This window comes from Nicrophorus vespilloides, unplaced genomic scaffold (assembly GCF_001412225.1).
Source record: "Nicrophorus vespilloides isolate i.1.1-1 unplaced genomic scaffold, Nicve_v1.0, whole genome shotgun sequence".
Classification (NCBI taxonomy): domain Eukaryota; kingdom Metazoa; phylum Arthropoda; class Insecta; order Coleoptera; family Silphidae; genus Nicrophorus; species Nicrophorus vespilloides.
Genome location: NW_017099948.1, coordinates 2,005 through 29,902, shown reverse-complemented (window position 1 = coordinate 29,902; position 27,898 = coordinate 2,005). Strand labels below are relative to the sequence as shown.

Genomic DNA, 27,898 nt, shown 5'->3' with positions numbered 1-27,898 from the left:
TCAAACTACTTTTTTTTTACCTATTATTCTTTTGTAATTACAAAATATCCATCCAGGTTGCATCATTGTTTTAAACGGACTTTGAACTTTGGAACGAGCATATAATTAGCGTAGACTTAATTAGACGTTAAATGAATCATTAGTTTATAAATATATCACAAATCTATGTTAATTAGATTCTATTTTTAACGTTTGTCCAATTTGTAACACAACATTTTTTCTGATATAATAATATTTACCATGTTAATCTTCTATTAATAAATATTCTATATTTTTTAATAATTTTGCAAAATTTTAGTCCAATAACTTCCAGTTATGTAATTTCCAATACTTCTATCAGAATTTAACATGTAGGTCATATACAGTATTTAGTTTTTTTTTAAGATTAGAAAAGGTTTGGATATCTAATAGATATTAAATAAATAAACATAATTTTGTATATGTCATTTAATTGAGCAAATCGATAAAGTATACATAAACAATCAAGTAAAACTACACGGCCTAACTAAACAAAAATTCATTAAATCACTTAAAGTACAGTAATGATATGTAAAAAAATGTATTTGATTTGATTATAATAGCTATATTAATTCATTTTCTTTTCTTTTTGTACTTTATTTAATTGCCGTATCATGATTTACACTAATATCAATTTAAAATCAAAATTTATTGCACTGTAAATTTAAACTAAATAATATTTACCTAAACGATGATCTCAATATTAGTGTAAATAATATAGTATGCGTAGAAGCCTCTTAAATATACATATTTCTTTTATTCTTAAGATCAACTTGATTGGTGCATTAAGGTATCACGATTATTATATAAATTTTTTCCTTATCTTCCATAAAATTTTAGAAATTACAGACAATCTTTAACCAATAACAATTTATAATTATTTGATACGACTTTTAACTTAACAATTTCTTTAAACTTTCTTCAAATTTTTAAATAACGATTGTCTATAATCATTGATAAATGATAACATGCAGGGGCGGGCGAATGCCTTTCATTTAATGTATTTGTAATTCTATTATAGTACCACTTTACAATCGCAAATACTCATAATATTAAGAATTTTTAGGACAGAAAAACTATCAAATTATTAGGGCCAAAATGATCAAATATTTAAACTATTACTGAAACTAAAAAACATGACTGTTTGTTGTTAAAAACCTGAAATGTTAAGTTTTAAAGACAGTCGCCCAGCCTTGTATACAGCATTTGATTAAAGTTTAGATTTAGAGTCGTTTATTTTAATAGTTTTTCAAAGTTATTATAACGAGTCTAATTCTAACTTGAGGGTCAAATGCTGTATAATAAATAACTCTATATATATATTTTTTTTATATAATATACAGTGTACACTTAATTTATATATGTATATACTTATATAATTGGAGTTATAAAGAGGTGAGGTGATGTAGTAATGTTGTATATGCATTTACGCCCCGATCATCTTCTTGACGGAGTATCCGGGGATGGCGTAGATGAAGAGCAGAATGATGATTGCCAATGCGAGTATGATGAAGACCTTCAGGATCTTCCATTTGTAGTTGTGCCAAATAATGTAACGGATAGATTTCAGAGGATTCAAGAACCACATGAACGATGCGTCTGGTCGGCTAGATTTATTATAAATTTATTAGTACATGAAATAATATTTCATTCAAAAACTGATAAAAATCTTTACTAATTTCTTACTTTGGTTTTTCCAATGCGTCTGGTTCGCTTCTGCCAAGTCCGACGGGATTCTTCTCGGCTTCCTCTTTTGATAGCAGATGTATTTCGGCTTCGACTTTTCCTGTGAGCTCCAGGTCTTCGTTGTCTTTTTTCACAAAGAAAGGCCACCAGCCTTTGACGCGTTTCTGCTTGAAGATGTTGACCATCGGAACGGATCCATCTGATTTGAGCATTTCCAGCGTGCAGAGTTTGGAGGATTTAGCGCCTCGAGGGAAACGGTTCAAGTCTAGAGTGATTGCACCCAAGAAATCATCTGCAGAGAAATGATCGGCGTCCCAGACTTGCAGTTCTAGTCGAGCCGGAATCTTGCATTCGGTTTCGTCCCAGGAGAAGAGAGATTCCTTGCGAGAAATGACAATCTTCTGCTCAGCAACCATGTAATCGAACGGATAGACGAAGCGCCAATTGAAATTGCCTTCTCCTGTTAACGATCTGTAATGGATATCGGTGCATTGGCAGTCTTCAGGCCCTTTCAGCCACCTGTAATTAAAGTCAAGTTTTAATTGAGTTATAGAGAAAAGCGTGTCTCGTGTCTACCCTTTCACGTAGATGTCTGACATCTTTTCGCCGGTGAAAAAGGCGTCGTCCTCCAAGACGACGTCGTCGGTGTTCCAGATGATAATCCTCAGCTCGTAGCTCTTAGGTTTACGAGGGGAGATATCAAGAGGAGGTCCCGGTAACGGCATATCCATTGGGAACATGTCCACCCACATCTCAAGCTTTCCCTGCTCGATCCCCGGTTTATCGGGATTATAGAGCGGTCTCGTCTCTATGTGCTCAGGGATGAGCTCGCATCCGATGCGAGGGAATTCCTGCCATCGGTGCAGCACGCTCAGAGCCATATGCTCCTCGACATCCTTCGTCGTATAGAAATCGTAATCGTCCATCTGCAAATGGAACGAATGTCTTCCAATTTTCACCTCGCCGTCCGAGTAAATAGGAACGTCGACTTTCCCATCCTTGCACAGCTTCGCCAATATTTGCGTCGGCTTCGTCGCGTCCCTCCAACTGTTGTAACCGCTCCTGCAAAAAACAGTTTATTTATTATATTTACCCTACAAACCCAATAGTTCATCCTCACTCTTCATATTTGAGAGGTAACCCGCATATCGCCCTATGTCTACTGTAAAATCTATTCTCCAAATCGATTTTCGTTTCGCCGACCATATCATCAGATCCGACAAGGTCCCAATCGTAAATCTGCACGGTCAACAGAGAGTCCTGAGGGAACGTGGCCTCGATCTCGAAACACCTTGAACGTATAATCATATCATTCTTTAGATGCACGCTAAAAAAAATTCATTGTCCTTGCTTACTTTCCGAAGACTGGATTCAATTGCTTCGAAATGTAATTGTCCTTGTCGCTGATGCGTTTCGAGCCTAATTGCAGGACGACGTACGGATCTGCTTTTCCATTCAGGTCCATCGGATGAAGGTCGTTCGCTTTTACCACGTAAACCCTTACGAGAACGCGGATCGGATCGTTCGAGGGTAAACCCTGGAAGAATCCGTATTGGGGATCGAAACCCATTATGGTGTGGTCCTCGATATCCCGGGGCAAGGGCCATTTGTACACCTTTATCGCACCCTAACAGAGACGTAATTGCATTGCTTCAATAAATATTTACAATGAACGAACAGAGAAAACCAGCGTTTTTCAACATTTTTAAACCAACGACACCGGCGAAAATATGAAGAAAATTTTGTAAATAATTTAATGCCATAGAATTACATTTTTCGCGAAAAATTTTACCTAAATCGTAACTAAAAAAAATCTTTCGTTGATTATTTAATGTAAGCTTTCAATTTTTAAATATCATGAAATTATATTTCTAAAGTCTACATTTACAATAAAAATGTGCACAAGCAAACATTGATTGTTGATGTTCAATGACGATTATCTGCATTTCTGAATAATTGTAGACGCTATCATAAATTGCCTTGTTTTATGAATAAAGTAATGAAATAAATACTATGATTCTTACCTTAAACAGCCCTACTATTCTGCTATCATCCTCGGTTTCATCTCCAGTTTTCTTGCCTCTGTATAGTTCGAACGATTGCAGCCACTCTTTGAACCCGTTAAACTCGGAACGCTGCTCCAATTCCGTTGGAAATATCTGCGGCAAAAGTAAGATGAGACGTGACGTAAAACATCAAAAGAGATCAACGAACCTTGCAGAGCGCGGTTTTCTTCCTCAATCTCCGTCTCATACTTTTCGGGCTGATCCTCGAAACAAACTTAGAGGCGTTCGCCGTAGTCTTGAAGCCAAACCGTCGCTTCGGCTGTTCGTTAGGACTGACGCTATTCGAAACGATGCCTCCTTGCACCTGCAGATTGGCCTCATCGCTGGAATACACTTCTTGAATAATATGCTTTTTCGCCTCTTTGCTTTCCGTGATCATTTCCTCGACTGATTCGAAATATTTGGTCCACCAGTCTTTGCTTCCCTCCTCGTCGTCCAGTTCTTCCTCCAAGCTGAATTTTCGTTTCCGTTGATCCATTCTGGGCCGCTTCATATCCTGAGTGCCGTAATTCACTGCGATTGTGATGTCTTTTGGTAGGAGTGGGCTTTTCTCGCGAAAATCCGGCTGCCCGAAATGGTTTGGTATTGTTTGCAATTCGCCTCCGTCCAGCGGCTTCAAGTTCATGGATCTCTTTCGCTCCTCCGCTTCTTTTTTAGTTAAAGGCGTGTAGATGTATTTGTGGATGGAGTTGATCATGTGGGTGCCTACCAGGGTGTATCTGCCGAAGCTCCTGCAATCCACAGCTCTGATCGTTAATGGTGGCCTATAAAGTTCTTGCTCCGGTAAATCCAGCTCCAAGAATTTAACAGGAGTACTGAAATTTGGATTCTTCCTTGCGTTCTGTATGATTGATGAGTACAAGATATGCCCGGCGCATTCTATATCCACCCTTGGTTTATCCACCGTTAACAGATGGATTCGTTTCAGGTCCCTCAATCCCCAAAAGAGAATCTCTATTCTGTAACGAGACAATGTAGGCCTGATTCCTCGAGGGACTGGAAGGATGGGTCCAATCTCTTTCACGTCCGTCTCTTTGTAAACAGGTCGTTCCTTCGCAGGCGGTAGCTCAGGCAAAGTTCCTTCACCTGAAGGAAGTTCGAGTAATTCGAACGCGGCCAGAAGCTCTCCAGCGTGATCAGTCCCTCTAGTTATATCGAACCATTCCAATTTCGTTGGAAACTTAGGTTTCGTGTACGGCTCTTCCAAGAGTTTAACTTGCGGTTTCGCTATAGCTCTGCCGATGAACTCCGATTTACCTACTTTATCCTGATCGAAGATTTCGATAATCACCGTTGGCGGATCGTTTATGATTTCCGCTCCTGAACCGTACACCAAGATCTCCTCGAAGATGAGCAGCTCATCCCAGGTGGGGCTCAATGTTTCGTCTATTACCTGCGTGATTTTGCTGAACTCTCCGGCGATGACACGAGCAAACGGATCCGAAAGCCCCGAGGCGTCGGAACCGATCAAAGAGCGAGCTTGATAGATGTTTGCACGTAATTGGAATATCTGCGAAACCAATTTGTTTAGAGATTACGAACATCATTCAAACAGTTCACGATTTGAAGTGGTTGTATAATTGAAATCTTCAGTGCGATAATATGATGCATATGTAATTTGCACTCATGTATAAATTGAAGCGATTTGTTAGCAAACGATTACATAATTACATATGTTTACTTCAAAATGGAATTACTATAGAATCTTGTTTGAATAGTAGAAGGAATTAGTGTTGAAAATTACGTGTTTTTCGGTGTAGTGGATGACGCAGGGCGGAAGCGCTCGAGGCCTCTCCGCATTTCGAATCTCCTGAGAAATTTCGTAGCCCTTCGGAATTCCATTAACGAAATACTTCTTGTGTTTCAGCATTCCCATCCACAGGTAAATCTCGAGTTTGGCTTGGATGGCCCAGCCGCTCGGACCTTGGCCTTTCTTCCCCGGCAACTGCACCCAAAAAGTCAATTAGAACTACTTGATAATCTTGAGATTTACAACATTACTCTCAAGAACATGGTCTGCACTTTTCCGCAATCCCTGCCGCTCTCCTCGTCCACGATGGAATAAATGATGTCCCTCGCCGGTATCCTCTGATAGGCCTGTCTCTTGCCTCCGCTTATAATCCACAGGAAGACGTCCGGGAGTGCGTGCTGGGGCTGAAAATAAAATTCAATTACGTTGCGAAGGCCTCGATAAAATTACAAAACGCCAGCGACGACTCACATCCTCGATCAGAAATTTAATTTTCCCCAAGTAGCTTTGAGCCGTTTTGTAGCGTTCCTTCGACGAGTTCTTCGTCACCAGAGCCCTCAGATTTCGAGCTGAATTGCCAATGTTTTCCTGAAAATTATAATACAAATCTCAACATAATAAAGTAGCATTTTCATTACATTTTAGTAACTTTATCAACTTTCAGAGAATTATAAATCACGTTAAAATTGTAAGAATAAACGTTGCTTCTTCAAAGTATTTGAGAACTTTATTAATCTTCTGAAAATTATAATACGCGGCAATAAACGCTTCATTATCTTTCAGCATCTTTATTAAAGTTCTAGAAATTACAATTCGCAACTAATTGAAGCAAAGTAATTGTATTTTCAGTGTATTTGAGCATCACAAGTACTGCTTTATGAAAATTTGATCACGAAACAAATCACGTCAAAGTATGGAACAATAAGCGGTGCATCTTCCGGCGAACGTCGATCACGTAAATCTTTCAGCCACTTATCATGACGTAAGCGACGGACGAACTTTATCGCCCGCAATAAAGCGTTCCATTATTTATTGTTGCGAGGTTTCAGCTCGGCAAGAACTTTTCACTTTACGACTCTTTTATGCTTCAATTTGTTTTTACTCTGCTGAGACACACACAAATCTTAAGCTTCAAGAAGTAATTGCACAATATCTTTGGAATTATATCAAAGCATTATATAACTTTCATCATGCGAATTCAATTAAAGCTTTTTTGAATTTTCTTAATCTTAATTAATAAAATGCATAAAAAAACACATCCGAAATGGAATTTTCGATCAAAAATTACTGATAGTGAAAGAAGAATCAAATCAAGTTTCGGAAAATAATAATTTGAAAAATAATAGAATAAGGACCTAAGACTTAATAATACAATGACAAATCCTCTACTTATTTCCAATTAAAATTTAACGAAGACTTACGATTTCTCTCTGACAAAGTTTCAAATGCTCCTTGTCCAATTTGGTCTTGCCTGTGCCGGGTCCTGTCGTGGCCCCCTTCGTTATAGTGACATACTTGTTGCATCCGATCGTCAACTCTTCCAACACCTGTTTCAGATGTAGCTCGGTTTCGGGATCCTCGCAATCCAGCATGGAGTGCACCTCGACCAGACCTTCCTCCTTCAAATTAATAGAGTTAAGCTTTATTAATTACGCAAGTTTTAATTTCCCCAAAGCTTAGCTTAATTTCGATTTATGTCTGTTATTATTCATATTCAGTTAGTTTCCAAGAATTTCTTTTTGCTCTTTTTAATTTGGGTTTTCTAGATTATCTTTTAAGTTGAATTATGCAGAAATTACCAATTTATCAGCTATTTTAGAGATGATGTTCGAGTTGTACATGCGTCTCCTGTAATCCGGCCAAACGGAGCGAATGTGCATACAAGGTTTGTTGTCCCAATAAGGGAGAAAATAGTGAAGACGGTCATGGGTCATCGGTTTCGTTGGGGTTGTAGTGCTCTGCCAAGAGCCGCTATCAACTGTTATATTCTCTATAAAATCGAACCAAAATAAAATAAAATTATAAAACCAACATCCCTCAAAAATAAAGCTATTACCCAATTCATCACTGTCATCATCATTGTAAGATTCTTTAGCCGACTGATTGTGTCCATCTATAGCATTCCCAGCATTCCCAATGCTGATCTCAAAGTACACCGGTTTCTCCCCTAACCGTTTATCCATCATCGAAGCATCCAGAATCGAAGAGAACAGAAAGAACTCTTCGTTCTTCCCGTAGGCTGATTCGTTGACGGGAACCGCCGGCTCCAATTCAACGTCCGTCGGTACAAAGTCGATGGTGTCGGTGATCTCGGTGCGAATGGCTATAAGTAAACGTGCTCTGTAGGAGACACCTTCACCTAAACCGGAGTTCAGGGAGGAGAGTTCGTCTATTAAGCTGTAGTCTCTCGTCGAACCGTAGAGATGGACAAAGGCCGGTCCGTAGGTGGGCAGGAATCCTGTAACCGGGTGGATTGCAACGGTACGATCACTCTATGGACGATTACAGGTATACCTGGATCTCTCACCCTTTTCTCCATCGTTCGCTATCTGCTTCAGGTCTATGAAATGTGTTCCTATCACGGTCGGCTTCACCGGATCGTTATCCCTCAGTTGTATCTTAATCCTTTGGCAGAGAGGTGGGAACATCTCGGTGAATACCAGTTGCTCGTTCCACACCGGTGCGTAACTGTGCTTCTTCACGCTCGTTTTACCCTTTAATTAATACTTAAATGTTTGATTTTCCTACTAATTTACACATTATTTATCACATCATTATATACTACATAATATAAATTAAAGATGAAACTATAGAAAAGAAAACTTTACAAAGAATATTCTAACTAAATACACTAAGTCTAATAAGGTTGTAAATATTAAAATTAAAAAAATGGGATAATTAATTAAAGATGTAAATAACTTTAGAAATTTCAAAAAAATTTGTAGACTCATCAAATTATACCTAAAACTACTGAAAAATATAAACTTATTAATAAAGCATTAAATACAAAGGTATTACTGTATAAAATATGTAAATAAAAGTTAAAATTATAAAGAATAAAATGTATGTAGTAAAATTTAATTATCTGGATGTAATTCGTAGTTAAATTTGAAATAATGGAATACGAATCCTCGTCTTTACATTATTGTACATTTCTCGAAACCTAAAGTAAATGCAACAATGATTGAGTAAAATATATGATAAACGTAGTGATTCTAAAAGAATAATCATATTTGTCACGTTTCGTGCAATTTGCTATAAAAATTGAAACAATTTACCATAATGATGATTGAACATGTATATTAGAGAAAAAGCTTTATGTTATTTTCATATATTTATACTTATTTTGAAGGACTTGCATTATTGATAATACATCAATAAATATAATAAGAGTTTCGTATAATTTTCTATGTAATTTGAAGTAATGAAAGGTTTTTAATACAAAAATAAGACGTGAATGTATATATTCTCTTAAAATATGATGAAATTTATAGAACTTACCATTAAACCAGCAAAGGAAACTTGCACGTATGGATCGACAAGATCGTTGACTTCACCTGTAAACGCCTTCTTGACGTTTGCCATAATCGAAGAGTTCATTTTGGGAAGACCATCAGCTCTGTAGATCTTAACGATGAATCGCGCCCTTTGCCTATCGATAGGGACTCCATCCGGTAATAGCAAATTACTAAAAATCAATAGCTTTTACTGGAGCATCCTAATAATCGAGTTTAAACTAAGTACGCTTCAATATCGTCTTCGTCTTTTTCGCTCTTCGGGGGAACTTTGACGCTGTCCCCTTTCCCAATAACGCTAATATCGCATTTGAGGTAACCCTTAGGTCCACCGGCTATATCATCAGGATCCGTCAGCAAAGCCCATTTGTGGTAGAACTGATGATCTAAAGAAGTCATTTCAATTAAAATTCGGATATTGAAAACTTAAGAAAGCAACATCAAGAGAAATATAGTCGAAAAGCTCATGCGAGTGCCTCCTCTTTTATAAGCGGCAAAGTGTGTGTTTTTTTTTTTCTCTCTGGAGAATAATTGCATGCGACAGCCCATGCAGAAAGAGTACAGAGTCAAGACTATCTGGTCCAGTTCGGTGTGGTGCTAGTCATGACGGGAACATCTAAATTGAAACCTATCGAATTGGGGGGATTCAAACATGGAGTGGAGAGTGTGGATGAATATGATGTTTTATGTATTATTGGTAGGTATTCGATCGTACCTGGTTGCGACCAGACAGTGGCCACATCCAACTTAAAGCTCCCCAATAATTTGTTACCCCGCAGAATGTTCCTAGACTGGAGCACCTAGAGTGGCCAGACAAAAGAAAACAACATAGCACGGGAAAAAGGCGACGAAAAGTAAAAAACAATACAAAGAAAGAGAAAGATGGAACAAAAAAAAAATATATAGAAAACCTTTCCAACGATCTGCGTGTATTCAATAATTACAAGTATAAACAAGTCAGCACGATGCATAAGAGGAAGTCAAAGAACTAGTGCAGTTATTATATCGTTACCGGTTAACAGATACAAATATTAGATTCAATATATATAAAAAAATATGCAGTAATAGATTTTTTAAAAAAATAAGAAGTAATTTAGATAAATTTGTTGTTTGTTTCGTGTTTGTGATTAGTTTGTAAGAAGTGTACGAGAATTAAAAAATATATTTTTTAGGATTTTATAGGATTAAAGGGTAATCAATCAATATTTAATAATTTGTCTTTAACAAACAGCCCTGGAAATATGTATTAGTAAATCTAATATGCGTAACTTTTCTCTTGTCAAGTGTACCAATTTGATATTATGAAATATAATATTGGTACATCTGATATAACTTAATTATTTACCACATACATAGTATACATAGTATAGATTCAACGGTGGCAATCGCAAGCCCGACAACCGAAATCCCGTCTATCGAAATCCCGACTGTATCGAAATCCCGAATATATCGAAATCCCGACAATCAAAATCCCAACTATTTTGAAATCCCGACAGTGTCTTTTATTATTATAAATTTCTACAATAACATTTATATGGTAGTCGGGATTTCGATATAGTCGGGATTTTGAGTGTCGGGATTATGGTAGTAGGGATTTTGACATAGTCGGGATTTCAAGCGTCGGAATTTTAATAGACGGTCTTTTGGTTGTCAGACTTGCGATATTGACCCAGATTCAACATTCAAAGGTTTTATCTCAAAGAATATTCCTAATAAATTCCTTAGACTTGTTACTTCAATAGTACCAATTATGACGCAATGTTGGAAAATCTGATATAATTGCTTTTTTACATCATACATAGTGTGGATTCAGCATAAAGTCTAAAAAAATACATCTAAATTCCTTGCCAATAGTACCAACTATTGGATATTATGAAATACGATGACCTAACACAATGTTGGTAAACCTGAGATAGTTGTATTCCTCACATCACGCATAGTGTAAATTCAATATAAAAATCTTTACCAAAAACAAAAAGGAATAGAAACAACCAACTATCGGTTTTTATGGTAACATTACATAACGTTGGTTCACCTTACATAATTATTCACATTACGCATTTAGCACAAAGCCTTACAGTTGTTACTTCAATAGTACCAATTATGACGCAATGTTGGAAAATCTGATATAATTGCTTTTTTTACATCATACATAGTGTGAATTCAGCATAAAGTCTAAAAAAAATACATCTAAATTCCTTGCCAATAGTACCAACTATTGGATATTATGAAATACGATGACATAACGCAATGTTGGTACACGTGAGATAGTTGTATTCCTCACATCACGCATAGTGTAAATTCAACATAAAAATCTTTACCAAAAACAAAAATACGAATAGAACAACCAACTATCAGTTGTTATGGTAACATTACATAACGTTTGTTCACCTTACATAATTATTCACATTACGCATTTAGCATAAAGCCTTTTTACAATACACTTACAAACTCTTTGAAGAAGAAAAAGAAAAACACATTACGCGTCGCAATATTTCTTTGCAACTTTCCTTTATACTTTTCAACTCTTTACACAGTTTCCAGATACACGCCAACTATTTTCCATAATAGTTTCGTAATTTACTCGGCGTAATGGAAATGTCGCGCTTTCAGTCTAAAACTTATGCATTAACCCAACTCATTTCATAACGTTTGTATGGAATTACAGACAAAAATATTTAATCGACGTTTCCAGTATTAATTACAAATATTGTAACGTACTCTAAATTTATTAATTTTGTGTTGGTATTATCATAAGAATATCAAAGTGTGTATGCCATCAACATTTTTTTAAACAAAAACATTTTTTATGAGTGACGCTTTTGACTGCTGCATTTTACGCAACGTCTGGTTTCCTCGACATCATAAAGCTACGGAGCATTAGCATAATGGGAAAGTTAATGCGCATATAAACTAGACTATGTAGTGGCCTTTCTGTTGCGTCGTAAATGAAATGTACTTCGTGATTTGTTCACTTCGATTCATTGCTTCAGCAAATCGATATAATCATGAGCTACGATTTCTTAAGCTACAACTATTTCCTTTCAAGCAGCGACACTGTTTGAACAAAAACAAAAAACACTCCGATTTTGATGATTTCTTAAGCTACATTTGTTATTTATATAATTTCAGTTTAATTATTGCGAAATTTCAATAGGAAAAAGTAAAGTTTAAATAAAATTTTACTTTGCTAATGAAAAAAGTAAAATTAATGAAATTTGCGAATTAAATAACCTAGTTTCTTAAGTTATTTTTTTTATGTTTAACTTTAAATAATTTGCGAGAAGCTCAGCGAGGAAAAGTTATAAAATTTCACTTTACTAATGAAATAAGAAATAAGTTTTTTTTCTGTTGGTATTTATAATTCCTACACTCTAGTGTATTTATGAAGAGTGTGCAATTACAAAGGGCGCTCATAAAGTTAAGAATTTATTTTTTCTCTTTTTAAAAGAAACCGTGCTCTCATTAAAACCATAAACAAAAAAGTCAAATTTACTCACGGATTGAATAGCAATAAAAAAATATGTAAGTTACAAGCAAATCAATAGATGTTTAAAATAATTGAAATGATATTCTGTATGTTATTTTATTAATAATATTGAAATATTTCAGTTAATTGTTTGCTCTAAAATTTAGAATTTTCTATGTATCTTAAGAAATTTTAGTTAAAGTAATGAAGTAAACAAATACTATGACTATTGTGATTCATCTACAATAATCTTTTTACAATTTACAACAATTTTTCGTTTATTAATTTTCGAAAGAAAGTGTATATTTTTTGTCAGAATTTGTATTGATTATTATATAATTTAAGAGTATTTTTGTTGTTTATGAACTTTCAACGGATAAAACTATATTATTAGTATGATTTGTATGTTAATAGACATATTTTTACAAAACTTTAAATGTATATTTTTCATTTTGTAGGAAAACAAAGTTATTATTGTCTTATTCAATTGCAATTAGTCAAATCAAATTTGTGTAATTAATATCGGAACTAAGGATGTAATAATTACAGCAATTTGTTAATAATGCACGAAGAGAAGGGCTTTGATTGATTGCGTTTGAAGGAGCGCGTTTAATTGGTTTTCGGACGAAGAGTCATTATCATTCTGGAATGGAGAGACTTCTGGGTCAAATGAGAAATTGCACATAAATGAGAGGACGGATGGAAACAACAAAAAAAAGGAAAGTATTGTAATCATTGATTTTCGAGCTGAAAATGCAGCGTGTGTCCTTGTGGAGCGAAAAAGTTTGTATTTTTATTGTGCATGCAGACTTCTTCGCTCTAAGGAGTTAAGTGTTAAGAAATGTTTAAGTGTGAATCGTGTTTGTGTTTTAGGCAATGTAAGTACCCGGTGCATCATAGACCGTCTTCACGTCTATCTTGAACGCGCCGACCGTCGTTCCAGAGCGTAAAAGCTTTCGTGAATGCAAAACCTAAAAAAAAAATATAAACCAAAATACACCAGTTTCCTGACTCCAACAGAGAAGCCCTCAAAGCATTTCACACAAAAATACATGTAAAATAACAAAGAAATATATGAAAATGCTTACTTTCATTTTCAATCCATATTCTTAAATACGTAAATGGAAAAGAAACTGAAAATACAAAAGCTTCCACGACTTCAAAGCGAATTTATGAATATCAACAGATATTCTACATATTTAATATTTAAAAGAAATTGATCAATATCAATACTTTATTGACTAATATTGATTGAATTTTGTCTGCTTTTATTACAAGAGTAACTTCAAATTGTTCAAATTAAATAGAAGATTGAAGACTTTTATGTAAATTAAAATTTCAATATTTTTGTCTTTTTCTTAAAGTATTCAAAGTATCTTAGAAGAAAAAAAGCTCTCTCATATATTGCAATAAAAAAAAATGAAACTTCGCAGAAAGAAAAAATTGAATAAAATAAACTCAATTCGGTTGAGCATTATTTCCACTCTAAGGGGGGAAAATATTTCTATAATCTAGTTTTCTTTGCGCTTTTCAACATCAAAGCGAAAAACGCAACCGAATTAATAAAGTGTTTTCATCACAAAAGTACTGATGATATCACAATTAAATCCAAACTTTCTTATATTGAAATAAAAATGTTTATTTTTGTCAAATTTTGATTTAAATTATTGTCAATAAATTTTAGTTTAATTATACAAAATTTTCTAAATCTGTGATTAGAAAAAATAAATTTGTTAATTGGATGAAGTAAAAAGTTTTGAGCTTTTTGTCACATACATCGAACTTCTTCATGAGGCCAACCTTATGCAATTGGTTCCAAATGGTTTTCTGCCTAATCTTCAGTATTAGATTTTAATTATAATCAACATATCAAGACTAATTATCTATTTCAAATCTTAAAACTAATATTAATTTATTGAATGTGCATCAAATGTAAATTATTAATTACATAAATGCGGGAAATACTTTTTTTTACTACATTCTATGTGAAATTATTGATTTTACCATGAAACGCGGACGCATTTACAATTATTTTCGCAACGGATTAATATCCGCGTCAGCATTATTTATTCAACGATATGACAAATTGTCCAAATATGAAAATCAAACTTGTGAGCACAATTAATACATGTCTGTAAATAATTGCAACAGTTGAAAAAAAAATAACTAAAAAAAACCTACTTGTTAAATAATTGAATGAGAATATCGTTTCATATGATTTAAATTTCAAGCATTTACTTTTTATTGATTTAATTTTCTGTCAGTTTAATAATTCACGTCATATAAAAGTTTTATCACAAAAAAATATTATGAAATTTATTATATCTATATACTAATATAAATTACTATTAAAATGTTGTTTCTATCTTTATAATCATAATAAAATAACGAATTTAGGTTTATACTCCTTTTTGTTATGTATAAAAATACGTTTCACTTTATTAACTAATTAAAATAATTAGAAGAACATTTGAAATGATGAAGTTTTAATTTAATTGTAAAAACAACACATTTTTTGTATGTAATTAAAAGTTAATTTGTATCCATGCTATAAGCTTTAACTAAGCTACAACAATTGAATTACAAACGGAAGTATTACTAAAGACCACTTGGGAATATTTATTCACGGTCCCAACGATCTCATTAATCCAGAAAGAACCCAGACAATTATAATTAATTCGGCGCTACGAATATACTAAAAAAAACAACAAAGTTTTGAAAACGCTTTTATATTCTGAGAGCGTATCTCTCGAGGGGTTGATATTCCATGTGTATACCAAAAACAATTGCAGAAGAGGTCATCCATCACGTGGATGTATTTAACATACCATTCTTTTTTAACAACGTGGTTTTATTAACAAATATATATATACGAAGCCTCAGGGATTTCGTTTTTTTTTTATAGTCGCATCGTAAAATTTGGATAGGTGTTAACGTGTTACACGACAACAGGTGCTCAGAAGGTTGAATTTACGATGAGGATTCTTCTGCTTTTAACGATTTTTATTTGGGTGAAGAAATACACCAGTTTTTGCTATGACGTAGACTGATTTTCAAAAAATTGTGTTACAAAATTATATTTTCAATAATTCATTCTTATATCAAAGACATATCAAAATTGTTTAAATTCGTAAGAAAACTCTATAGGATAATGAAGTGAACATTGAGAAAGTTATTTGAAATTATGGAATTCCATTATGAAAAATTAAAAATTATACTTTTTAATAATTTATTCTTGTAATAAAGACATATTAAAATTGATCCAAAGTATTAAAAATCAACATTTATGATTAAATTCTTCTGCTTTTAACGATTTTTATTTGGAAGAGGAAATACAGCAGTTTTTGCTAAGATGTAGACTGTTTGAATTTGTAAGAAAACTCTATAGGATAATGAAGTGAACATTATGAAAGTTATTTGAAATTATATTATGCAAAAGTGATAAATTGACCTAACGTCGAAATTTTTCAAAAAATTGTGATACAAAATTATATTTTCAATAATTCATTCTTATATCAAAGACATATCAAAATTGATCCAAAGTATCGAAAAACTAACATTTACGATGAAAATTCTTCTGCTTTAAAGCAGGAAATACAGCAGTTTTTGATAAGATGAAGACTGTTTGAATTTGTAAGAAAACTCTAAAGGATAATGAAGTGAACATTAAGAAAGTTATTTGAAATTATGGAATTATATTATGCAACAGTGATAAATTGACCTAACGTCGAAATTTTTCAAAAAAATGTGATACAAATTTATATTTTTAATAATTCATTCTTATATCAAAGACATATCAAAATTGATCCAAAGTATCGAAAAACCAACATTTACGATGAGGATTCTTCTGCTTTTAACGATTTTGCTAAGATGTAGACTGTTTAAATTTGTAAGAAAACTCTATAGGATAATGAAGTGAACATTAAGAAAGTTATTTGAAATTATGGAATTCAATTATGCAAAAATTAAAAATTATACTTTTTAATAATTTATTCTTGTAATAAAGACATATTAAAATTGATCCAAAGTATTGAAAAATCAACACTTATGATTATAATTCTTCTGCTTTTAATGATTTTTATTTGGGGGAGGAAATACAGCAGCTTTTGCTAACATGTAGTCTGTTTGAATTTGTAAGAAAACTCTAAAGGATAATGAAGTGGACATGAAAAAAGTTATATGCTAAATTGATTTAATATCGCAAATTTTCAAAAATTCTGATCCAAAATTCTTATGTTAAAGACTTATAAAAATTAATCAACAACCTATATTTTGGTCATAATAGAAAAACTCAAGATTCAATGATTTTTATACATTTCAAAGTTGTAATAACAAAAACTTCTGATGCAGAAGTTCACATTTAAATATGTATTATAATTGAATAAATTGAAGTTTAATTAATTTGCTTTCATTAAGTTTTTAACAAATTGTCATAAAAGAAGCGTTACTATTTAAATTTGCTGCCATTTTAATCATGCTAAGGTTATGTAAGTTTATTTGCGATTTTTCTACAATATGGATCTTCTAATTTAATTTGAATTCATTAAAAGCACTATCCTTCCTATATGGGCGCATGTATCTTGAACTTTAGAGTATAGATCGATTAATCCTTCCTAATGGCTATTAGCTAAACTAACCTGAAATCATATCGAATTACGTAAACTGAAACAGGCTTTCAGCGTTCTAGGATCAGTATACTATTACAAATTCCGTCTTTAAAATCACCTCGCTTCCGCTCTAATTCCCCATTGTTTCACCCATTCAGACCCCAACGAAATTGTATGATATAAATGATTAAAACTACATAAAAGGATCCAGAATAAATGAGAAAAAAACTAGTATTTTACTTATGAAAATTGTATTTTTGAGAATATATGTGAATTATTGGAAAATTTGTTTCACATTCCTTATATTTTTAGTTTGTTAATGTAATCAAATTATTAAAAAACTGAAAATAAATATTTTTTTAACTGAATGCGTGTCAAAAGAAACACAAAAAAAACTTTTATTTCAATTAAATTGTGTCAGAACAAATCAAAATCTCTATGAATCATGTCAAAATTGAAACAAACAAAAAAAAAAGAGAGAATTCCGTCAATCAAACTGAAATATTTAGAAGGTTGAAATGGATTTCCCAATTACAATTAAAACCAGAAACAAATGTTTTTAGAATGTAGGTTACCCATTGGATATTTATATTAATACTATAATATGCATTTCGGTTCGTAATTATGTCCGAAAGCTACCAATTCGATGCAAATCCTATAATGAATTTACTGAAACGGATTTAACTTTCCTGAAAACCAAACAAATGGAGCGACGTTAATAGTCGGTAACTTTTTCGAACGGAATTTCAACGTCCTTTGAAGCATTCAAATTGAATTTATATAAAAAGAGGAAAACAACATAGAACAATTAAAAAAACTGAACAACGTGCACTTTCGACGAATAAATAGTGGCCAGAGGTGTATAAACAAATCGAACGAACGCGCGTTTTCCATTCTAGAAAAACCCATTTCGGGCGTCAGGAATTTTCCACGCGAGTTAAATTAATGGATAAATTTCCATTTTAATAACAATGCGTACACGTATAAAAATATGAAAAAAAAAATCAAGCTCTGTTGTCGTCCATCGTTAAACCATTTCATTTTTTTGTAGCAGCAGCAGTTGCAATCAGTAAAGTATTATAAAATCCGAAACGATTATGTAAAACATAGTTTTATAACGTTGAAAAAGGATAATGTATTAAAACAAAGATTTATAATTAATAAAAAGAGAGTTAAACCATTTTTTTTGCAGCTGTTGCAATTAATAACGAGTTTAAAAATGGTTTATGAGAATTATTGATATTTTTTTACGTTAAAAATGAATAAAAACACAAATTTATAATTGATAAAAAGGAAATGTATCTGTTGTGAATTAGTAAAGAATTTAAAATTTCGAATCGATTGTGTAAAACTTAGTTTTTTTTAAGTTAAAAAAAGAGAATAAAAAGACAAATTTATAACTAATAAAGGAAGGAATGTGTACTCACCGATAGGGTGATGATTTTATCGAAGAGCATGATTGGCGGCATGTGGAAATCGAACACGAAATACTGAAAAAAAAAAGTGTGATACGTGAAAATCAAATGGAAATTCCTTGTGCAGTTCGTATATATCTACGGTCTGCTACCTCTGGATTCAAATTTGCATCGGAAATAAATATATGAGCTCCATACATTTCGAACACATTTCTGCCTTAGGGAGAAAAATGGGTCGGAAAATGCTATTTTGTGCGCGATCCTTTCGACGATCTTTACTTCCAACAGTATAATAAATTTATTGCAAAACTGGATTTCGATTTGATATCCTTTTTATTGTCACTAGTATCCCATTGTCATTTATTTTCAATAAGAATTTATCAACAAATTATACTTGGATAATTATTTTGTAAAATTATATAAAAGTAAAATTTGCTATAAATTATTTTTTTAAATAATAGATGTCTATGACAAATTGCAAATGTCTGCCTGGAAGAACAGCTGATATAATTTAGTATTGTTTTATTTTGACATATTGAGTATTTTCACTGTTATTTTTTGTTAATTCATAAGAAAATATGAGAATTCTTCTTCAATTAAATCATTGAAAAGTTAAATTATATATACAATTTTGTATTGTTCTATTTTATCAGTATTTTCATGGATCTTTAATCTATCAATTTGGCATCAAATGCACTAGTTTTTGTATGTATGTATGTATGTTTTGTATTTGTGTCAAATTGACATTTCTGTCAATAGTTATAGTTTATAACTTATCCTGAACATACTTACTTCATTGTAATATGGACAATTCGTGCTTTCCTTAACGCTGGTGTACTTCTTCTGATCCCCAACTTGGATGCAAACGACTGGATCCATGTTGAGTCCTGCAAGTTGTCGGGCTTCGATGATGGTCAGACAGACCTGGAAATCCTGGGCTTTGAGGACGCTCTGCACGCGAGATTTCAGATCCGATTTTAATCTGCGAACAAAAGGGGGGAAAGTGAGATATTCTCCAACCGTGCGAAATTAACAGAATGACACGAAAAAAAAAATTATATGCATACATCAGAGCACGAGCGGACACGGTAAGAATCTCATAAATATTAATGTCGGCCGTAAATATAATTTTACTTAAACGAATGCCGCTTCTCTCGTTTCGCTCACCGAAGAAAACCCATAAATATTTATCAAGGGATTTAGCAGTGAAACGAAAATCTGAAGATTATATCTTTACTATTTTTAATGCTGGACAAAATTTTACTTTTCTAAATATACAACAAACAATAATTAAATACTTGTCTATTTGTTACGTGTTTCTTCAGTTATATCAACAAAAACTTTAAAAAATATGAATAATCTGAATATAATAAAATCAGTTAGTAAATGTAATTAATTGAAGATCAAAAATTGAATTATGTAAAGGTTTTATAGAGCACTTTTATCTACAAAATTAAGTTAAGTTATTAAATTTTTTCAAAATCTAATTAAGTAAAGTTGTTTGGAAAAATAATTAAACTAATTATAATTTTATAAATAATACTGCAAATGGAAAAGAACTTTCTGTAGTATTTTTTTAGTTTTTTTCTTTCTATATTAAGTCTTTCTGTAATTATATTTGAATATAAAAAAATATACAAATTAACGATGTAAATAGTTTAGTTAAATTGTGTTTACATAAATAAAATCTAATGGATAATTTAAAAAAAAGAAGGTATAATTATGTACATAGATAATGAAAGTAATTAATTTGAATTTGCCGCGGATTATCAATCGACTCTGTTTGAACAAAGAACACTTGTAGAGGGCTCAGCTTAATCTGGAAATATGCTCTTTATATATGTGTACTTTTGGAAGCGTTCCTAATCTTAATCAGTCCTTTGATTCAACATCAAATATTGACTATCCTAATTGCTTCAAACTTCGAACATTCCCCTCGATCTTAAAGCTAATTTGCATTACTAATACAAACTTTCTTTTACTTCTTACAAATACTGAATTACCAGATTATTTTATGTATTATTAATGAAATAAAAAGAATGAAGAACTTATATGAGTAGTTATGAAATCGAACCATTGAATAGGAATTTAATAAAAGTGCTTTAAATGCCAGCACTTTCCGTTCCCAATAAAAATAATCATTAAATTCCTTTCTATAAAATGTGCTCTAACTCTGAATATCTTATTAGAAAACAAATCATATCGTTTTGTGAAATTTCAAGGTATTTTAACAATCAATTCAATTATTCGATCAAACTTTGTAAATTTCAATTAAAACTTTTTTCTTTTGTATAAATCGCAAATTAATTTTTAATCTTAATTATATTTTCCCCGTTGTTACATAATTTCCTTCGCTTTACTCCTTCTACCTGGCCGACTTTACGTTGCGGAGATTAAAACAAACAGAAACCCAAATTTACCAATTTATATTCCAAATTACAGTAAGAAAAAAAAGTATGGAACGAACTGGGGTAAATCAATTCTTCTCTTTCTCTCTCTCTGCATATATATTTCGCTCCCTCGTATCTCGCGGTAGTCCCAAAACTTTTTTATGAATACATTTCAATGGCATTACGTGACGACGACCAAAGAACGATTTAAGATAAAGGTGAGAGCATCTCTTAGAAATCATATAACTACTATAAATCTAAGCAGATTTGTGTTTCAATTATCTGCGAAATTGAACGAAATTAGGTGGAAGCGAGGGGTTTATTGAGTTTTTTCATGTTTTTCGTAAGAAATAACAAAATTATCAAAACGTAATTTGAGTTTATATCAAATATTATTTATGATTTTAGTAACAAATTATAAAATTAATAATATATAATCATAGTTTTATAAGAATCTTAACTGATTTATTGTTTAATTTTAGTCATGATTTTACGTAAAGAAAACTATTTTTTTTTTCAAAATATAATAAATATGCAATTATAAAACTTACCTAGTGGTTTTCCTTCCTTTTTCTGCGATTGAAACGGAAATCTGGCTGTCCGCATTCGAGCTCAAAGATGTTTGACTGCAGGCTCTGGAAAGTGGAGCGGATTCGCATTCGGAATGCCTCGAACTTCTACCAGATACATTAGGAACCAAAGGCGATTCATCATCCTCTTCCTTATCCTTCGGCGGCCGTTGCTTCCCTATAAAATAAACACGTAAACCAAACAAAATGTTAACTCTAAATGTTAATTTCAAAAACCTCATTAAGAGTTAAAGTAAACAATCAGCATAAAATAATAAACCGTTTCTATAATGAAATTATTAGAGCTTTAGTAATTAACAAATTACATCTGTTTTCATTAAACAAAATACAGTAACAGTAATTAAATGTTCATGTGTATGCAGAATTAATTCGTACTTCTGGACGAGTTCACAGTTGCGCTAATTTCAGAAAATCTGGGGTAATTTAATGAAGTTATTCCAGGAGTCGGCATTAATTGAATGTATAAAAACTGTTTTTTTTTCTTTATTGTAAGTTCTTTAAGCGACGTTTTGTTATTGGGATTCCGGAAGAGTAATAAATGAAGGGATTCCGTGCGAAGGCTTACTTAATGTTTCAAAGCTCGTCCGACCCTACCATTAAGTGTCCCATTTCACGCCGACCAATTTCAATCAAAATTAATTCGTAACCCACTGAAATTCTCTTTGATTTCATTCAGGTTATAATAATTAACTAGTTAACTTTGAAGTAAATGTACAACATTAAATGACTATGAAATATGATTGACATATGAATGCTAAGAATGTACAGAAGAAAACTTCAGCTTTTACAATAATTTGGATTTAAATGAAAAATATAAATTTATGTGTTTTCATAAATTTACTATTTCTCGACTAATCTTGTGGCTACAACTGATTTAATTTATACACACTAATGTTAATTATAATGATATTTAATTATTTGTAAATATAAACTTAGTAAATTAAAATTATGTAATTTTAATTATCAATAGTAATTTTATATTTTATGGTATTTCTCAATAACTAAGCATGTCACAATTGATATTGAATAAGAAAATTAAAGCTTAAACTATAACCTAGAGTATAAACTTAACTTTATGTGTAAATACTTTGTAATACTTTATCAAAAATGAAATTACTATTTTTCTATGATTTGTCGAAATTGCAGCAAATTCACATTTTATGAAATTTCTCGATAACTATACTTGACACAATTAATATTAATATTGCGTATTATATCTAATTTATTAAGAATCATTTAGAGTACATATTTATATCTTGCAGAGGTTTGGTAGTAAGCTGATAAAACATTTTCTTGATAACTATATGTCTTAGAATTGATATTGAGAACATATATTAAAGCTCAAACTATAAGAAATAATTGAAGTAAACATGTAGCTTTGTGTCTCTTATAGAAGTCTCATAATTCACTGTTAGAAATGATATTTCTCAAAAACTTATACTTATGTCTATGGTAGATATTTTGTAATACTCTATCAAATACAAAATTATGAAATTTGAATCTTCCATAGAAATAGATGCTAAGTATATAAGAAATAACTGGAGTATACATTTGTGTTTTTAATACATAATTTACTTCCTAGAAATTGCAGTATCATTACATTTTAGTGTATTTCTTAAAAACTACATTTGATACAATTACTACTAAATATGCAAATTAAAGACAAGACCATAAGAAACAATTTGAGTAGATATTTATATCTCCTACGGATATCCTGTAATTCGCTAACAAAATTGAAAATATTAAATTTAAATTGAACTAATCTTGTGGTATTTCTCAAAAACTATAATTGATATAAATGATATTAAATATGAAAGTTACTTAGCTAAGACTATAATAAATAATGTCAGTGCACATTTACATTTGAATAAGTAAATTACTTAGCTAAAACTATAAGATAAAATTTGAGTATATACTCTTACTAGTATCTCCAGTAGATTCACTGAATTCAAACTGTTATTTACTAATTGTATTATAAACTACTAATATTTTTTCCATTCAAAAACTTACCAATTCTGATTAAATTCCTCACGTTCCTAAACGTGGAGCTACGTTTCCTCTCCGGAGCCGGCGATTTTTCCTGCTGTTTCCGCGTCGAAGATCCGGATCTGGATCTTGTAGATTCCTGATTAGTGGACGATAAACTCTTCTCCAAATTAGCAATGTTCTGTTCGATGTCGATGAGCATTTGCCGTTCGTCGTCGATACCAAAAATCTGGCTGCTGCTCGCAAAAGAAGCGCTCGTTTCATCCGGTGCAACGTACAGCAGATCGAAATTTATGCTGACCTGCAAACGAAAAATAAAAAAAAAACGGATCTTTATTTACGGTGTACTGTATTCTTCGTTATAAGCCGTTGGAAAATGGAAAATTCTCTCGCACCCAAAATTCATATACAGCTTTCCAAGTTAATTAAGAGGAAAAGACACCTTCTGCGCGGAACGTGACAAATTTTAATTGCTAGTCTTTGTAATTCGATTTACACCTGCATATTTATACCTCCCTCAAGAATATAATGAATAAAGTTTTATACTCTTCTTAGAAATTGTTTTACGTAATAAAATTCTTGAAAAAAAAAAACAAATATTTTATTTCAAACATTATTTAAATAAACATGAAATTTTTATCTGTAATTAAATAATATATAACAAATATGAAAAAGTACTTGAAACTTTAAGAATTTCCATAAATTACTTTCGATTTTCTTATAGGAAAATTCCAAGTTTGCGACGTTTATGTGCGAAGTTTCGCAAAATGGAATTGAGAAAATTTAGTTTTAGCTACTTGAGTCTTTCTATTTAGCCTCGAGGAAGATGCGCAATAGCTATAAACTCCTCTTCTCTTCGTTGTCAACTTCATTTATCATTCGCATCGAATCTACATCTTACTCAGAGAGAACTGCAGCATTTTGCATATGAAATTTTCCATAGAAAACTCTATAAACTGCTTGTTATTATATAATGTAACGTATTCCTGTCATGCTGACGAATATAAATCGCTCCGTTGCATATTGCTACCTGCACATTTGAAGAATTCGTGCAAAAATGAGCCAATTAGTCAGTGACATTTGCAAATATGTTACAATTTACTAAACAATTCTTTGCAATAGAATTTCAACTATTCGAAAACAACATACAATTATTCTGTTTACAAACTAATGTTTATGTAAATCTAAATAGAAATTATTTCTTTTGCATTTATATAGAAAAAGTGTTCCAAATCTATTAAAAATATTGCTAAATATGTCTTTAATCTCTTCAATTCTTTTTTCATTTACAGAAAGAAACAAAAACATACATTTTTGCTGTATCTTGGATATGTAAAGAAGAAATTTAACATTCAAAAAATACAATTTAAATTGTATCCAAAAGTTGAATTAAATTAAACTGAAATTACCTAACGAGACGAGAATGTATCGAGAAGTTAACTTTTATTTTAGATATTTTAGACTCATACTTTTAAATTTCGCTTTTGTTCTAAGATCATCAAATATTTACGTAAAAAAAACATCTAAAGAAAATAAATAATTTAAGAGTTGTTTCAACTTTTAACGGAATTTACAAAATATTCTCGAAAAGTGTCCGGACTGTTTGAAACCGGACTAATCAAGGAACAAATAAATTGTACAAAAATAGTCTTGACTGATTTATGCATAAAAAAAATATGTATTAAGTTTGTAGAATTTATTGAGATTTATTTTATTTGTTCCTTGACTGTTTGAAACCGGACTAATCAAGGAACAAATAAATTGTACAAAAATAGTCTTGACTGATTTATGTATAAAAAAATATGTATTAAGTTTGTAGAATTTATTGAGATTTATTTTATTTGTTCCTTGATTAGTCCGGACTGTTTGAAACCGGACTAATCAAGGAACAAATAAATTATTCAAAAATAGTCTTGACTGATTTATGTATAAAAAAAATATGTATTAAGTTTGTAAAATTTATTTAAGGTTTGTTTTGAAATTTTCAAACTGTCTGAAGAAGTTTAGTAATATCTGAATTGTTCAGAAAAGTATAAATTTAGTAATTTATGAAAGGTATATTTCCTTTATTTTGATGAAAATGACATGAAAATGTTTAAAAATAAAATAAATTCTTAATATTTTCAGAAAGGTAGGTTAACATAACTTCTTTTCAACGCAATTTCCTCCTGCATTAAATTACATATGAATTATTTAAGAACCTGATGATAAATTGTTAATTCATTGTTATTGCAATTCGTGTTGCGTTCATTGAATTGCTCCACGCAAAGCAAAAAATTTACATGTTATTTATATTTATTTCGGACAGTGAAATTGTATTTTCCTTACTGCTGGAAAACGCAGGATTGCGAAGGTCTAGAAAAACCCTTGCGTCATAATTACACCTTTGCGCGATTTGCAGAGAGCCAGAAATAATGGGCCGGTGAAGGAATGCTCGATAAAAACGCGTTTTGTACATAATTAATGGGCAATGCGAGAGGAATAAAGGAGGCATAACAAAGGGGGGAAAAGCCGCACTTATGAATAGTTAAAAAGAGGGCTTTTGCATCAAAGGGTGTCCGCTGGGGGAAAGTAAGGGATTCCGGTGGGAATTAACTTACCGGCATCGGTTTATTGTTGGAATCGACGAGACAATCGTTGATGGACAACCTTCCATTCTGCACGACTACTTGAAGAACCACACCGTAATTGCCGATCAATTTGTCCGCGAAGAGTCTGCTCCTAGAGTACAGCTCGATGATGAGGACTTCCTCCACGTCCACCGGTCTCGCCACCGGCCAATCGAATTTCTGCAAAAGAACGAAACGACGTTAATCCAAAAAGCTCGTGAATATTAAAACTGAATTAGCCTACATCTAATCCCAGGTGAATATTCTCACAAAATTAAACCAATTACAAACTTCCTGATTAACTCGTAAGTTTTTAATGGAAAACTACATAGTATGTAATTATTACTTTTTTCGGACAATTACAGTTTCAAACAATGATATTTAACTTTCCTTGGTACAAAATTGGAAACACAGAAGGAATGCTTAACTAGTAAGTTTTTATTTAATGAAAAAACAAACAACTTCAATTGCAAATACAGAAATTTAACTCTACTTTCGACCAAAATAAATCTCTAAAAAAAAAGAAGAAAAATCTTAACTTCATTTTCTTTAATTTCGAGAAAAAAAAACATTTAACTTTTCTTTCCATAAAAATAAAACTTGAAAGAAATCTTCACTAAACAAGTTTTTATTATACATTTGAAAACTGTATAGTATATTACTATTTTCGCCGTTGCATAAATCACAGTTTGAAATAATATTTAACTTTCATTTCAACTATATAAAAAGTGGAGACTATATAAACTGGAGACGTTGAACGAAGTCGAAAGCTTTAAGAACTCGAACGCAATTTTCTTCCGCGCTAAAAGCTTCATGGAATTCTCCAAGAATCCCAAAATTCTTTTACGCTTTTGATGCTGTTACCCTAATATTTGAATTTAACAAGACCCGAACTTTCTCGCATTTCCCCATAAAAATAAAAGATATTTGCGAAACGAAACGATTTTCATAACAATGTTCACAATTCTTTCATCCCAATTTTTATTATTCATTAATCCTCTTCGTTTTTAATTAAGATCATCTACCCAAGAGATGAGTTGCTTAAATCACGTAAGATTTTAAATATAAACACTTTACTTGTCAAGTATCGCGTAACTTGAACAATATATACTTAGTTTATATAAATAACTTAGTTTATTTAGAAAATCATTACACTTCACACACTTATTGACAAGTACGTGTACAAGTGTTATAAAATAAACATATTTCTTAAATGTCTTTATTATAGTACTTAAACTGAAATAAATTTATTTTTATAGATAGAATTTAATAACTTTTTTCATGAAAATCTCAATTAATTATGAAAAAAATAAATAAATTTTCATAATTAACACAATATGAAAGTTATGTAAATTGCCAATAATTGTGTGTGTATGAGTTTGATTAATTTTTGGATTTGAAATCGGGAGATGTTGAAGAGATGAAATAAATGTGGGATAGGAAGGAAGAAGTCCTCCGTTGAATATAAACCGTCTATTTAGCATTTTAAATGCAATTTTCCTTCTGTCATGGTGGAAACAGCACAGCAATTTTCCCGTCGCTCTCGAAACCATTTCCGCGCGATGCACAAATACGAACACTCAATGATTTAGTCGAAATACACAAGAAACATTCAACTTTTCCATCGTTGCAGACGTATTGAAAATAATAATATAAATACAGTGAATAAGTTAGGTGTTACATTTTTTGTGTATATTATGGAATGAGAATTATACTAAAGGTAAGTTTCCTAAGAAATATATTAAGAATTCAACATTAAATCTACTTGTTAAACTAAACATTATCATGAGTTTTATT

The 27,898-nt window shown here is 31.7% G+C and overlaps 1 protein-coding gene across 2 annotated transcripts; it reads right to left on the bottom strand.

Moving 5' to 3' along the window:
- Positions 1-910: 910 nt before the first annotated feature.
- On the bottom strand, positions 911-26,281 carry LOC108566266 (otoferlin-like; the record flags this gene model as incomplete). 2 transcript variants are annotated; one of them, XM_017926068.1, is given in 22 exon segments in its annotated part: positions 911-1,625; positions 1,705-2,223; positions 2,281-2,766; positions 2,825-2,995; positions 3,060-3,331; positions 3,729-3,863; positions 3,919-5,280; positions 5,515-5,715; positions 5,772-5,924; positions 5,992-6,108; positions 6,942-7,139; positions 7,320-7,510; positions 7,577-7,978; positions 8,048-8,234; positions 9,022-9,208; positions 9,265-9,421; positions 13,391-13,475; positions 18,539-18,601; positions 19,319-19,508; positions 21,468-21,663; positions 23,517-23,793; positions 26,093-26,281. In XM_017926068.1, coding segments are annotated over 22 exon segments (5,919 nt in total), but the record flags the coding sequence as incomplete, so codon positions are not given.
- Positions 26,282-27,898: the final 1,617 nt, after the last annotated feature.